This window comes from Mauremys mutica, chromosome 3 (assembly GCF_020497125.1).
Source record: "Mauremys mutica isolate MM-2020 ecotype Southern chromosome 3, ASM2049712v1, whole genome shotgun sequence".
Lineage (NCBI taxonomy): Eukaryota > Metazoa > Chordata > Testudines > Geoemydidae > Mauremys > Mauremys mutica.
Window position 1 is genome coordinate 56,044,685 of NC_059074.1, and position 16,096 is coordinate 56,060,780.

Here is a 16,096-nt window from a genome sequence, read left to right on the forward strand (position 1 = left end):
ATTTCCATCATTTCATGTCTCAATGGCAGCACATGTCCCATTGTTTTTGTATTACAGAAGAGCAGGATGACTAGAAGTGTGTGACTGGGCTTTAATACAAAGATTTTTGTAGTTTCAGATACCCATTTCCTCTTCTTTACAAGCTAAAGAAATCCCCAAACTGGCCTTTGTCCCACACTTTTTGTATACTCTTCACTATATCCTGGTCAAGTCAAAAGCAATATTCTATTGTATATGTAAAGCGTGTTACTGTAATTTTAATATTCTAGACGTTACAAAGCATGCCCAATATCTTTCCCAGATGCATTCTTTTATACCTTTATATGGAGAAGTTCTAAAATAAGGAGGAGTATATAAAAGGACATAATAGTCTAATTCAGCTTGCCCATAGACTTAATGGGCAAAATCCTGGCCCCACTGAAGTAACAGGAATTTTGTGATTATCTAAAAAAATTCAGACAAAGGAACAGTATCTAGGAACTCTTAGTCTTGATAAATACATTTTGTGATGGTAAAAACTTGCAAATCCACACTAGCAAAAAAGACATCAGTTTATGTATTTTTCTCAGAATTATTCTGTTTTGAATATATCTCAACATCCTTTGACTATGGCTTAGTGATACCCAGAAGTCTTCAAACTTTTTCTTAAGTTATTTGGAGAAGACAATGGTGTATTTAACAATTCAGAATTTTCTGAGTAGTTTAATTTTTTTCACCTCCTGTAACACCACAACTATGCTGACTTTTTACCTGTGTTAAAATACACTTTAGAGACCTTCAACCCTATTCAATTTTAAGTTTTTCCTATATCGCCCATCACCATAGTATTAAAAAGATACAAACTGTAATCTGTTGTCATTTTTATTAACTATTCATCTTTGGTATTCAGGTCATTACCAGTTGTACTGAACTTCACTGGTCTTACAGCATCCATCACAATTACTCAACTTCTAAAAATGTAAGGGAAGACTGTCCAAAGTCGACAGTCTCTCCCCCTCCATATACAAACCCCTGTTCCTCCTCCTCAACATCCCTTGACTGCGTTCTCCAGAGGAGGGGAGGCAACTCAAGCAGCCTTCTACAGTTGTATTTGAGGTAAGCTAATCGAACTGGTCCCCATCCAGCAAACTTGATGTGCAAAGCTGACATCCTATACCTAGAGCACTGAAAGGAAAATCGCCTCCCTATTCTGCAAAACATGCGTGTGATGTTATATAGTGCAAAAGATACAAAGAACTCCAATTTCACACCCAATAGGGGAAGATTTTTCAAATATTTGGTTATAGTTCTGTGCGATGTTAAGACTATATACATTCCCTGTATGATTTAAGATCTTAAACACCTATAGTTTTCTCTTAGTAATATCCAAAGAAAAGATGGGACCTTTACATGGTAACAAGGATGTCTAGAGAGAACAGTTAATGGTAAAAATGCCTCATGAGTCAGGGTTTAAGATGGTCTCTAACTATTAAGGATTAGGATAACACCATTATGGGAGCAAGTTTTTTGCAACTTCCTCTGAGGCATCTGGTGCTGGTCACTGATGGAGACAATACAGGACTAGCTGGACCACAGGTCTGATCCAGTATGGCAATTCTTATGTTAAAAACATTTTACCTTTCAATTAATAACTGAATTCAACAAATTCTATTCCTTACGAGGAAGCATACACTATTTGTCTTATTCAGATGCCACTTTGCACTATTAAGGTAAAAAATATAATTAACTGTTTAATGCCAAGTTCAAACACACAATTCCTGAAAGAACTTACGACTACTTCCAAGTTCCTCAAACAGGAATTTCACTTTCTCCCACTCAGTGGAATTTCTCTTCTGGGGAACATCCAACGGAACGAAGGCACTATAACAAGAAAAAAAGTTAACACTTAAAAATTTGTAATAGTCATTAAAACTTCAGAACTACAGTAGACTGCCACTTAAAAGAAATATTTTAAGGGGAATCAATCTACCCCCTGAAGAAAACAAAAAAGTCTCCTACATCAAGCTGAATTATATATACACACATAAAAGAATGATTTTCTTCCAGACCAATTTTTCGTTTTAGTTTATATCCCTTCATACTAGCTATGCTTTTGTATAAATCAGTTTCCAATGTTGCAAATACTCTGCCTGCAAGTTATAAGGAGTATAATAGTGCTCTCTTCAGTTAAGATAGCTATTCTAAACAGGTAGTTTATTTTCCAGTGTACAGCTCTGGGTTCTTCACACATAGAAAATAGTAGAGGGCATGTTATCAAATGCAGCAGCACTGGCCAACTGCACAGTTGAGAGCGGGACCTAAGCATTTCAGTTATCCGTTTAGTGTTGGATGGCATTTACTTGCACTTTTTTATATTGCTGTAGAAAATGCTTAAGCTAAAATACTTATCTTCATAATATATTTTGGCCCAATTTGAATATCCAATACACTAATTTGCACAAATATAGTCACTTAATATGTTTGAAATAAACTAGTTTTTCTAAAAAGGCCATCTGTTTCCATTTTATTCTTGCAGTTATAAAGTCTCATGCTATATCATTTATGCTGACCCCATGGTCCAAGAAAATCTGTTTTCTGACACCATGAGGTCTCATAAAAAATTCAAGCACAGTATGATTCCAACCTCCATTATTGTTCCCAACACATGCTGTGCATTTGCAGCAACACTGAACAGAGATCACCTCCTCACCTAAAAAAATAAACCCGATAAAGTGTGTGGAAAGTTTTGAGCTATTTCTTTGTTTAAAAAAAAAGTAAGCAACAAATATTCTTCTCCACCCCAACCATCTAGACACTAATATTACACTGATTGTTCTGGAATGCAACTGTTTACTGTGCAACAACTTGGAACAGAGTTACTGCAAAAATGGGCACAAAGAGGAACATAATTCTGAGAAAAGTAAATAAAAAGGCACACTTTTGCAAGTTCATCCTAAATTAACTGTATCCTTTCCTGGGGCCAAGAAAAATACAACCTGAGATTACTTGTAGTTAACTATTTCAGTTTTAAAAAATATGGTTAAACCAGAAGAAATTTGCTTATAACCGGAATAAGCCCAGATATTTTTGGGACACAAACTATTAAGTGTGATTTTAGGAGCTGTCCAAGAAGTTCTAAAAGCCATTTTGGCAATTGTGGGGGATGCTCAGTGGTGATTATAGATCTGTACTCCAAGGTTTGTTTTATGTACAGATTTCTGAGATGATATAAACAATGTTAGAGAAAGCAGACAGTTTCAGCACATTCCCCCAGGCATAAGACTAGTGACTGAAAGTCAGAGCAACCTTCACAGGGTTGCTCTCAGATAGCCTGGCTAGTCAATTAGGGAGGGGATGGGGAAGAACAACAGTCTGAGGCAAAGGAAAGACTATCGTTAGGTTGTAATAAAGGCAATTCGGTAGTTAAGCTCAGGCACACCAGAAGAGCGGGGCTTTGAGGAAAGTCCTTGAGAGAGAGAAAAACTGACTAGGAGGTGCATTCTGGAAGTAAAATGGAGACCAGGCTGGATCCCCAGAGCTCCAGGGCTTACCAAAAGAATCTAAGTTGGGTATGTTCTATTCCAGTAGCTCATGAGGGAAGCCCATCTATATTAGCTTGTAGTGAAGTGCAAGATTAAATGAGTCTAAATATGCACATTGCCTATTTTCTTTGATCCATTTGCTAATAGACATACTTGTTGACAAAAGGATGTTGGTCACTGGACACAGGTTTCTGTCAGATCTGCACGGTGATAAGCAGTTGACAGAGCATTGTAATCAGATGCCAATCCAATAGTGGAAGAACTGTGTAATTCCACTCCAAGACAGGTAAGGACATGAGACTCAATAAGACCCTGCTAGCAAGCAGATGTAGAGGACTGATATGTAGCATCAAGGAATCTTGCCCCTATGTTGTTGGGGTCTTTCTCCAGCAGCAGACTTAAGACGCTATCACTTCTGAGGTTGGAACTCCTGGTGTTGAGTGTGTTTGCCTCTGATGTCAGATGCAGACGGATATGTGGATGAGATGTGTGGCAGATCCAAAGATCCAGGCCTTGATGCCTTTACTGCTCTCACACTGAAGAGGCTAATGCTCTCAAAAGGAAGATATTCAGTCTTGTCCAGTGATTCTGAAGTAAAGCCAGACAAGCCTACCTAGAAATATCTTGGTAAGCCCTCTCCCTCCGTGGCCATAATTAGATCACTTGAGTCAGAAGAATCACAGGCAGCTCTTAGCAAATGCTTGGCCTGGATATGACCCTCATCACTATGGTCTTTGCTGCTTCCTTTTACTTCTCTGGAATGGAATCCATGGCATGCGATGGCATCCCAAAAGGCATGACTGCAGTAGGATATTAGAGCCATGTAATTGGGTATCCTGATTCTAAGAGTCAAATGAATATGCTCTTCTTCCAAATATGTCCAACTTCCATTCCTCCCTGTCCATGGTGGGGAGGAGAGGGAGGACGACAGATGGTGACTATTCCCTCTCACTCTTGTGAAGAGACCTATAATGTTGGCTACAGGATGTGGCGTTAAAAACTAGTGGCCCTTATCTGCTAGTAGGTTCATCCTGTCTATACATTTAGAGACGGGCTGTCCCTAGCAGGTTGAGAAAAAAAACAGAACCATGAAGGAGAGCTAGCTTCTATGTTGGATGTGACTACAGGATATGAAAACACAGTGATCCCCGCCCTGGAGTCTTCCAACCTTAACATCTAGCGCCCGTTATCCTCTCTAAGAGCTCTTGAAACTGTGTACTCAGACACTGAAGGCGGCCCAATCTGGTCCTCTGGCAAGACAGCAGCTCTGATGGTCTCCAGGGAGACTTATGGGTTTTCCAGGGTGTCTATCTTTCCAGTCACCCATGTCAGGCTGCTCTATATGATGGTTAGGAAGAGGTGACAGGAGAGCCAGTGTCTCTGTAGCACAGGCTGTGACATGGGCTGGTTGAGGATGCCAATGCTGGCATGGTGTCAGTGCCAAGGTTGAAGGTATGCCTTATGGGTCTGTAGGTTAAGTCAGTGTAGGCATAATTTGTCCTGAAACTTCTAAGATGTCCTTTAGAAAAGCTTGTAGTAACACCACAGCAATAACTGGAGAGGTTCTTGCATGAGATCTTGCCAAGAAGCTGGTGGCTCAGGCAAATGAGAAAGATCGAAGTTCACAGGTCTGCATGAGGGACTTCATCCCTTATGGCACTGGAGGTGCTCTGTGTTGGTCCTGGAATGAAAGGAGGGCTAGATGACAAGCCTAAATTCATCTTTCAGATGTCTGACTTGGCACCATACAACATTTTGATTAAAGACTTGAATTTTCTAAAATTAACATAGCACATAGCAATTAAAACTGGCTAATGGATAGGTATCAGAACATAACTATAAAATGGATATGTTTCTAAACACATCCCATAAGGGATTGGTTGTTGGTCCTATGTTATTGAACATTTTTATAAATGAGCTGGAAGAAAACAAAAATCACTAAAAGTTTGAAGAGCACAAAAATTGAAGAAGTAGGAAATAAGAGGACAGAATACGGATTCAAAGTAATCTGGATTGCTTCATATACTGGGTGCACACAATATTCATTTTAATGTGGCTAAATGTAAACATATATACCCAAGTACTAAGAATGTTGGCCACACTTACTAGATGGGGATTATCCTGGGAAGCAGAGACTGACAGATTTGTGGAGAATGACTGGCTGAGGCTTCCAATAGGACACTGTGACCAAAAGGCTAATAACATCAACAATATGCTTAGACTCTGGTGGTTCACAGTGTGATGTTGCACTCCATATACTTTATGGAAATATGCTTATGAATATGACATAACTGGAATATGCTAAATACCCCGTTTTATGTAATTAGAAAGCTTGTAATCTAAGTGTGTTCACCCTATTTGTTTGCATGTATTATTTCTATATCTAGAGTTAGGAGAATAAAAAACAAAACTATCACTGATGTAAACATATTAAGTTAAGGCCATTAAGGGTGCTCCAGAAACAATCAGTTGTAAATGACCTTAGTTACTTGAAAGCCTTCCTGTGTACGTGTGGGCCAGTTCACCAGGACTGGAGACCAGGGGTCTTACACGGACATGTGACCATGTCACCTGATAATTAAATCCATCTTAAATGTGGTACTTTTACCTTTAGAAGAGGGGTGGGGACCCAGAGAGACAAAAGACTCCCACCTTCTGCCAAAGCTATAAGAAGGGGGAGGAGCAGGACAAAGAGGCTGCCAGTCATGAGAAAACCGCTGCTTACCACCTGAGAGTCTGCTTCAACAAACAAGGACTGTACCAGGGGAAAGGGTTGGGCCCAGACTAGAAAGGAGTCTAGTCTGTGAAAGAAGCTTATTGGAACATCTGAGGGTGAGATACTACCTGTAATCAGTTTCTTAATGTATTAGGCTTAGACGTGCATGTTTTTGCTTTATTTTCCTTGGTGAATTACTTTGTTCTGTTATTACTTGAAACCACTTAAATCCTACTTTTTATACTTAATAAAAATCACTTTTGCTTATTAATAAACCTAGAGTAAGTGATTAATACCTGGGGATCAAACAGCTGTTCATCTCTCTATTAGTGTAATAGAGGGCAGACAATTTACCCTGTATAAGCTTCATACAGAGTAAAACGGATTTATTTGGGGTTTGATCCCAGTGGGAGCTAGGTATCTGGGTGCTGGAGGCAGGTAACTTTGCTGAGACATTTTCAGTTAAGTCTTCAGTTTTGGGGGGGGTGGACCAGGCCCTGGATCTGTGTTGCAGCAGGCTAGAATGTCTGGCTCAACAAGACAGGGTTCTGGAAGTCCCAAGCTGGCAGGGAAAATGGGCTCAGAGATAATTTCAGCACATCAGATGACAATCCCAAAGGGATCTCTGTGACTGAACGTGTCTCACAGTGCCAAAACATCCATAAGCACACTGTACAGCTCTACTCCAGGCATCTACGAGCTCCACAGGATTATTAGTGATCTGGGGCAGCCAAGTTAATTGTGGGCAACTACATGACCACCGCTAATCTGTGATTGGGTAGTGAGTCCACCTAGCCTCAAGCATGACCTTCAAAGCTCAAGATGTAGGAACTTGTCTCCAAGATGGGCAACATGAGCAAAAAGAGGGCCAGCTAGAGGTGGCCAATGATGACTTAAAGCCTCTCAAGGCCAATTCTCAGAGATCTATCCTCCTTACTGTTTGCCTTTATCTCTTACCCAGTAGTCACCACTGACGATGCTTATGAAATGTCTCTGGCACCCTGATGTCTTTAAGCAGCATCCATTTTCAGATCCATATAAAAAGGAACTAAAGTATTCAGGTTTGATAAATATGTACTTTTGAATATATTTTCACCTTCTTTTGGCTCTAGACTTCATGCAGGTCCTTCATGGATGAGGCTACTAAACCAATTCTACTTCGGATATCTGTCTGGCTGCACACATTTGATGGCAGTTTACTGTCTAGATAAAGTCACCCATTACTTCCACAGTTTTTCCAGAAGCACAAGTATCTCGTGGCACAACTTTTGTGCCAACACCATGGATTTTTGTTTTTGCCCAAGAACAGCTGCTTTATGCTGGAAGCTCTCCAGTCCATCTTTGAAATAGTCATCTTCAGTCCAGATACAAATCATCATCTGCATAATCCAGGTCACTAACATAAGTTGAATTGACACTTATACCAATATTTGCAGATACATGCTCAAGGACACAATTCATTTTCCAATAGCATATGGCTGGGGCCAGGACACATCCCTGCTTCATCCTGAAACCAGTCAGAGCTATGGGTCCCCCAACACACTGGTGCCAGAGTCATTAAGTGGAACTTGAATCAACCTCAGAGAATGTTGGAAAGACCAATGCCTTGCAGGGTCTTCCGCAAGGCAGCTCTATTGACATAATCAAAGACTGTCTTTATGTCTACGTATGCTGTTGTCAAAGGTTAGCTGAATTCAAAATGGATCTCAGGTAAGCCTAGTAGCAAATACCAATTGCTTTGGTGACAATATCTCACAAGGAGAAGCTGGAGCATGATGACTAGGACATGTGGTGACTTTTCTAGAATAGAAAGCAGGGAGTTATTGGCCTATATATACACACTGCACTGTGTGCGTGGCCTTTCCCCCTTATACAATGGGATAATAATCCCTGCCTTACACTCCATTATCTTCCCAGTAGTCTATGCCCTAACAGAGTTGGTGTAATGCTACAGTTATGGGCTTGATGGTGCACCTGAAAATTTCAGGTGTTATGCTATCAAGTCCTGCAACACACCCGCTTTGCAGGGTTTTTTTAAATGGCAGAACAACCCTCTTCCAAGGCAGGTCCATCTACATAGGTTTTTGGGGTCAGAGGCTGTATCTACTGCTAATGCATCCAGATCTAGACATGGAATTGCTGCAGGATGGCTAAGTGCAAACTCTTAATATTCTTTCAATCCACAAATATATACAAGATAAAGCTAGAAAATGCTCTAGGAACACAGAGGCTGAGTACAAATCATCCTGCAGTGGCTGAAAAGTGACTGATGGGTGCACTAATATAGAACACCACTCACTCAGAGTGCTCATGCACCTCCCAAACACTATGGCTTTTGAAGGCAATTCCATAGCTCGATGTCAGAGGTACTAGATCCCACATGCGGGAATTCACAGATGCCCTTAAGGAAATATTAATATCAATTAGTACTGTACACCAAGTATTGGGAGGTTCTCTTCCAGGATTGATAGTCTTCTGTAGATCGGACGTTCTGTTGAGTGGGACCAAAAATCTAGTTTATTGAACAGAGCAGATATTCATATCATGTGGCAAGAGCTAGCACTAGCAGCAAAAAATGTTCTTAAAAGACACACAAATAAAATGAAGCATATTCAATTAGATCAATTAAGGCATGGCATTATTTGCATACATTCTTCACATTTACAGACATTCCATCTTAGGAGGTATGCATCCTGGTAGAAATCCCAGCATGGTCCCCCTTCCAGCAACTGACTGCAGGGATGCACAACTTCTCTCTAAATCAGTGCCCTGGAATTGGCTGTTGGAGCTTCAACCATCCAAATCTTTTACAGCTACTTTGAATCATTATTTGTCTGGTAAATTTTGAACCCTGCTTTAAACTATCTGATAGCAAGTAGGAAGCTCAGCTTTAGAAAGACTGACTAGCAATTTGAGATCATCATCTGCTAATGTCAAGTCTGAATAAAAATGTGAAGCACAATAAAGAATGTTACAGTTAGAGCTACCAACCTTATCAAAAACTTTATACTACGCCATTAATACTTTCAGGACTAATGCATGTTTCTTAGCACTAGTCTTAGAAAAGTGATTAAAAAAAAAGAGTCAATCCATGGTCCAGGAATACTTGACTCTCACCCCTATTCAGTATTATCCAAACTTTAACTTACTGGAGATTGCAGATGCATCTACATCCCCCTTTACTACATATACATATTTAGCTAACAGTATGAAAAATGCCACTGTTTTAAAGATGCACTGTGAAGAAAAAAAAGTTTCAGTGGTTCTTTACTCCTCTTCTACAATATAAGAGATTGCCTTAAACTTGACTGTCTAGTTGTTTGCATTTGAAATAAAGAACATTAAGTCCTCACAATCTTCTGTTCACTGGTCTCTGAAGTAGGTAATAAGATCTTCAGAACTGTTATCTGCATTTGGAAAGCACCCAGCATGTGTGACGCTTCCATAATCTAAATAAGGTTATTTGAAGTGTAAAGAAAAAAAAAAATCAAGAAAATCTTGAAGGCTTTTATCAGTTATCATTCTACATCAAAGAAACAGTAACGTGAAGCCTTTTTTGCTTTGAAGTTCACCTTTAAAGGTTAAAGAAACACTGCCAACTACTTTGTCCTAAAAACATTTCACCAAAATTGGTAGATTTAATGCTTTTTTATTTAGATGTCCTTAAATTGCACGTATCCATAACTTTTGAAACCTGCACATTAACTGTCAGCTATTCAGAGCAGGGATCATTTTTACTAGGTATTTATACATCACTGAGTATAACTATAATGATTTTTAGAAGGTTACACATTAGCATGTTATCTGAGCACTTCCCTCCAAAAGTAAATAGGGTCCTGGCCCCATTACAGCTCCTGGACAGTAATTTAAATACTAATAAAAACTTGAGGAAAAACATTAGCTAAATTAGGGATGTAAATATTTTAAAAGTTTAACTGATTAAACCGAGAAGGGCTGGGGCTGCTGCTCTGGCTGGTCGGTAAAGCCCGTGGGGTGGGGGTTGGCCAGCCCACAGGGCTGGAGCTTCTCCGGTGGGCTTGGGCTGCTCCACCCTGCCAACAGCTGGGGGTTAACAGTTAGGCTGGGTTAACCAGTAAGCAGTAGTCTTACCGGTTAACAGTTTACTATTTTACATTCCTAAGCTAGATACTGAAACATTTTACATATGCCAGCTCCTACAGGAACCAGAATTCACAAGCACAATGTCATGGCAATTTGAGTCACTCCTTTGCTTTTAGTTTGGAAAAAACATGAGCATTATGTGTATTTACAGAAGCCTTAAAAAAAGTTTTCTAAAGATCAAAAGCAGCCACAGAAACTCACTTGCAGCTGTCATCCTGGTTTCACTCTTACGAAATTAGTGTCCACATTTTCAGTCTACTTTTGGGTTGATTGGGCTTCCACTGAGCAAAGTTAGTGGCACAGTATTAATTGCCGCAGAGGCTGCAACTCTGCAGCCTTTCAAAGCAGAACCTAAAGCAGTGGCACTGAACTAGTATAAGCCATGGGACAAAAAGGGCCATGGTTAAACTGAATTAAGCATGGTTGGTGGAGTACAAACATCTGCCTATTGATCTATAGCAACTCCTGACCTTCAGTCAATAAAGTTTCAGTCCTGGGCACCTACAGCAGAGTCAGCTATGTAGTTCATATCGGAAATCTAGTAATGAGAAGAGTTCTGTTCATCTGTGATCTAAGCAGGGTTTTAACTTTTTGATCCAAGTGGTGAAAAAGGTAAGGTCAACTATCTATTGTTCCTCACTTCACTGAGGAAATGGACCAAATGAAGACCTCTGAATCCCTCAGTCTGGAAAGAAGCCTAGTACAGGACAGAAGAAGGTTGCTAGGCTTCCAGGAACAATGGAAGTAAGTGTTACTTGCAGGAAACCCAGAGACGGTGAAATCCTTCACTTGTTTTATGCAGTGGGCCTTGAGACATTAGGAGAACTATAATATATTCCAACGGGAACAGGAAGGGAAGTGCAAACAGGTAAACAAAGTTATTCAGGAATATCAAGAAGCCTGGACAAACAAAAGATGTCATTAAGAATCTATGAGGTAAAAGTACCAGTAATCGTCTTCTGATGCAAGAAAACCAACACTACCAACCACAGTGAGTCTGAATAATGGTCTGCATACCAAAGAACAAAACTTTATTTCGAAGACCAAAACACAAGATTAGGTCAAATAATATTAGTTATGTAATACACATAATTAGTGACAAAAGTCTGACTAGATCCAAGAACGATGAAGGTGTAATACAACAAGTGAAAACGCCTTACTAAGATTCATAGGTATGTTATTATGGGCAAATTCTCCTTGAATTAGTAAACAAGATCTAAGCAGTATTTTGAATGAGGACAACACAGAAAAGCACTGGATGATTCTTGTAAGAGAAAGACCTTTTGGCAAAGGAAATTAAAGTTGTCACACAAGCACATGTACTGAAACATTGAGATAAACAAAGAGCCTATGATCCCAGTTGATACAAGATCACATTGGTTGTTGTCTCCCCTTCTGCAAGGGGACTGTCCAGTGGCATATGCTTCCACAGCACTGACTGAAATGCAAAATAATTAAGTTAAGACTTAACAGAAATGCTGCAAATTGGTTTTGGTTGCAAGCTGTCATAGGTCTTCTCCCCCACTTGGAGCTTTTGGGTTCCAAGATGGGGACCTGCATGGGCTCCTCTAAACTAATCCTAGTCTAGATCCGGTTCTGATGCCACCAGTTAAGTTTAAAGTGGGTAACACACTGCCTGTTCCCCAAACTTCCCCTGGGGAACCCAGATTCAAACCCCTTGAATCTCACCAGAGAGAGAGAGAGAGAGAGAGAGAGAGAAACAGCCAGTTCCCCTCCCCACCTTCCCTCTCTCCAGCCTGCTCCCGAGAGATACACACCAAGTCAAATCCTTGACTCAACACAAAGAGGGACTCACCTCCCCCACCCCTCCCCTTGAAAATGCAACCAAGAGAAGAATCAATCAAGTCCTAAAGAGAAAAGAATTTATTAAAAGAACAAAAAGAAAGTACACTATCTCTAATACCAGGATGGAACAATACACAGAGTCTAACCTATAAACCTGGAGAGAATTCCCCCTCCCCCTTTCTTTCTCAGTAAAAGCAAAGTAACAGCAATAGAAATAAAGAGATTTTCAGCAAACCACACAATTGCAAATGTAGAAATAAACTTATAATACTAGTACGCCTTTCTAATACTCACTAGACTGAATAGATGAAAAATACTGCAGAAACCTGGGAGGACTTGATTAAGATCTCTGGACTCCCTTAGCTCCCAAGAGAGACTCAACACAAACAAAAACACAGAAAAAACTTCCCTCCACAGAGATTTGAAATTATCTTGTCCCTGATTGGTCCTCTGGTCAGGTGTTCATCAGGTACTGCTTGTTAACCCTTTACAGGTAAAAGAGACCTTAACCCTTAACTAACTGTTTATGACATAAGCACTTTATGTATAAAATTCATCAGCTGAAAGACTATAAGCAATTGGAAGGCATATTGAAGACATGGAACGAAGTAAACTACTATTTACTTCAGAAAAAAGTTGCAGAAGTACTCCTTTAATCTGAAAAGACAAGGTAAGAAGCTTCTTACAGCAGTTAGGTTTTCAAGGAGCACCTATGAACAAAAGCAAGGGGCTGCAGAATGGTAATTTGAGGTAGAAGGCCCAATATTACATTCGCAAAACAAAATCTGAAACTCAAATGAGAAACAGTGACATAACAGCTAGTAGCTTGAGTATAATTCAGTAGATGTATCAGTGCTTTTGCTATTGACCATCCAATATAGTGGACTGTAGAGATTCTGCACAAAGGACAGTGTCTTAAGACAATACACCATACTTCAGGTCAGAAGTAAAACTGAGTTAATTTTTTTTTCCAAATAGTCAATTCAACAGAAAAATGCATGGGAGAGGCACCAAAATGGTTGACAGTTTTGGGTCAAACTTGTGTACCATTTTTTGTTGCCCAAAACAATTAACCCAACTTAGAAGTATCAGAGCATTCACCTGACTGCCTTTGCAGCTGCCTTCTCTTAGGAAACCCTTTCCTCTTTTCTCGATCAGACTGTAGTGGACATGGTTGGCTTCTCTCCAGTTCCTGATACTCATAATTGCACCTGCCTCCCACTTTTCACTCTGCCTGTTTAACAATACTGCATCTGATTTCCTTTCTTCTCTCCCCCTCCATGTTGCTCTCTTATACCATCCACCCAACTCCTTCCTATCAGCCTTCCACCAATTTAGAGAGAGTGTCACTCTCAACCATCCAACCCACTAGCTGCACATTTTCTTGTTCTCATCTCTTCATTTGACTTGCAGCCCTGGTGCAGTTCTCCCACTCACCAAAAGCCTTGATTTGGTCTTCAAGTACTGCTCACTCTCTGATCCCTCAGTGACCAAGCTTCATCTGACCATTACCTGATCTTATTCAGCCCTACCCATCAGCTCCTACTCCACATACCCTCTAACTTCTTCCTTCCATTACTTGCAGTCCAATCACCATTCCTGACATTGTATCTGTTCTCAGCCTTCTCCTCTCTCTCATTAATATCATTTATCCTCTCTGTGCTTCATTCTTAACTCTTTTGTGCTCCCCCATCTCAGGATCTACCCTGGCAACCCCTAGCCCTGGTTCAACTTCAACATCTGCTTTCTCCTCTCCTTTTGCAGTGCATCTCTGACCTAAGTCTAGCACCCAGATTGACTTCACTACAAGTTCATTCTCTTCTCCTATGGCTCTGCCATCTCTTACTAAAATCTACTACTATTTCAACTTAATTGAATCCTATACCCACAATCCCAGCCACTTTTTGCCACCTTTGATTCATTTCTCAAACCGTCCTCCTGGCTCCCCTTCTTTCTGCCTAGAACTCAATTTCTTTCAAGAGAAAATTAAAAACACCCCACCTTGACAGTCCCCATCTCCTTGCTTTCCCTTCCCCTTCTGCAATTGTCTCCTTTCTCCCCTGTCAGACTCAGAAGTTTCTTGGCTGCTTTCTACCCCTTTCACTTGCCCCAGAGATTGGATCCCATCCCCTCATGTCCCTTGCACCCAGTCTCATCCCCTCTTTTATTCTTTTCCTTAACCTCAATCTCCCCTGACTTTCCCTCACAACACAAACATGCTTTAATCTCGCATCTTAAAAATATCCACCTTTACCCCTATTTGCCTCTAGCTAACACCCCACACCTGAACTCCCTTTTATCTACAAGATCTCAGTGAAATTTAACAAATTATAGAAAATGCAAGTTCTGCACACTAATGCATTTTGTAAATTCATGTCTATTTCAATGAATTGTTTTGGTTGCAAATGTCTGAAAAATTTAACGTTTCAAGATTGTGAAACAAAAACCTTTACTCAAAATTATTTGAAATTCTTGGATTTTGTTTAAAGACTTTTAAACATGAGAAGTCAGACGATTTCTCCTCTTTCCCTCTCAAACTTTGTGATGGTACTAAAGGGCTCTGTCTTTCATACCCTTCTGTTTTTCCTTTACATCTCATGTCTCGGTAATTTCACCTGCAATCAAAACCATCTATATATTGACTACCCACAGATCTACCCCTCTGCTCCAGAATGGTCATCTCCTGTCCAAACTTTGTGCATGTTTATAAGGAGCTCTTCCCAAGCATGAAGGGCAATATGGGAGAAAACATTGGAGAAGGTGTTTGTATGAAGATTTAACAAGTGGGTCACAGAGGCCAGTGTCAACATTGATTGGCTAATGACACTGGCCTCAATCACCACTTGTTAAATCTTCATACAAACATTATCCTCCAAATCTCTCCATAAAACTCTCCTTCTCTGTGATGCCTACAAAAAAAATAGACTACTGGTACACTGGTATCACTATCATCTTGACTAATATAGTAGTCACATCATTTCCTTATACTCCCATCTGTCTATATCCCTCTATTGTCCCTGGAGAAGAAACAATCTCTTCTATTCTTGTAGAGCATCTACCACAATGTTGTCCTTGTAATATAATTGGGGCTCCTACATCCTATGGCCGTGCTGATCACCACAGTCACTACCACCACAATAATATTGTTAGATTCCAAAACAAGGTGGATGGCAACCCGAGAACGAAGGAAGACACTGGTACTGTGCATCTTGAAAATATCCCGAGTGTTACTGATAGCGGCCACGTGTTGACATAAGTAACATGCACACCTAGTAACTGACAAGCAAAAGATATTAGGAGCAGAAAATGCAGACAAGCTGGTGATCTACCTCAGCAGCTGAACAAGATGCTACAGAAAACCCTGAGGTTATATGATCAGAAAACAGTTTATATTTGTTTGTGGTTATTCTGACCTTAATATTTAGGTATATTTCATTTTCAAAAGAAAGAAAAGATAGAAGTAGCCACTTAAGTCCATGGCTACTAAAGCCTATTATGCACTCATCTTCATCAGTCCATGCGCCCCAATCATATGACTGGGACCAGGAAATAAAGCCTAGTCCATTATTGTGTGTCTGAATCATTGCACAACCATGCATCAAAAGTGAAGCCTTATCTTCAACCATATATTAAACTTGAATTCATTTAACAGAACTGCAATACATTTCAAGTATTAAACAAACTTCAGTTTGCCACTATAATGAAAAAAATTAACATTCTGGCAGTCTACCTGTAAAGTTCATCTGTATTTTGGTGGCAAAAGCAGGTAAAAATGTGAACTAACATCACAAACTTTCCAAGTTTTCCAGATTTCACTGAAGTCATTCTATTTAGATGAACTACTCAATCCACAGAGAAGCACATATGTCCAAAAAAGCAGCCAGAACTATCAATTCTAGGGTTTTCATGGTTCTGCTAGACATCTGACCAA

At 40.0% G+C, this 16,096-nt stretch overlaps 1 protein-coding gene across 2 annotated transcripts in view; it reads right to left on the reverse strand.

The window, feature by feature from the left end:
* Window positions 1-16,096, reverse strand: part of LMBRD1 (LMBR1 domain containing 1) — a 220,264-nt gene that overhangs the window by 163,881 nt on the left and 40,287 nt on the right. For both annotated transcript variants that reach the window (XM_045011303.1, XM_045011302.1), the window contains exon 6: window positions 1,772-1,860. In XM_045011303.1, coding sequence (XP_044867238.1) covers window positions 1,772-1,860 — 89 coding nt within the window. The remainder of the gene's footprint in view (window positions 1-1,771; window positions 1,861-16,096) is intronic.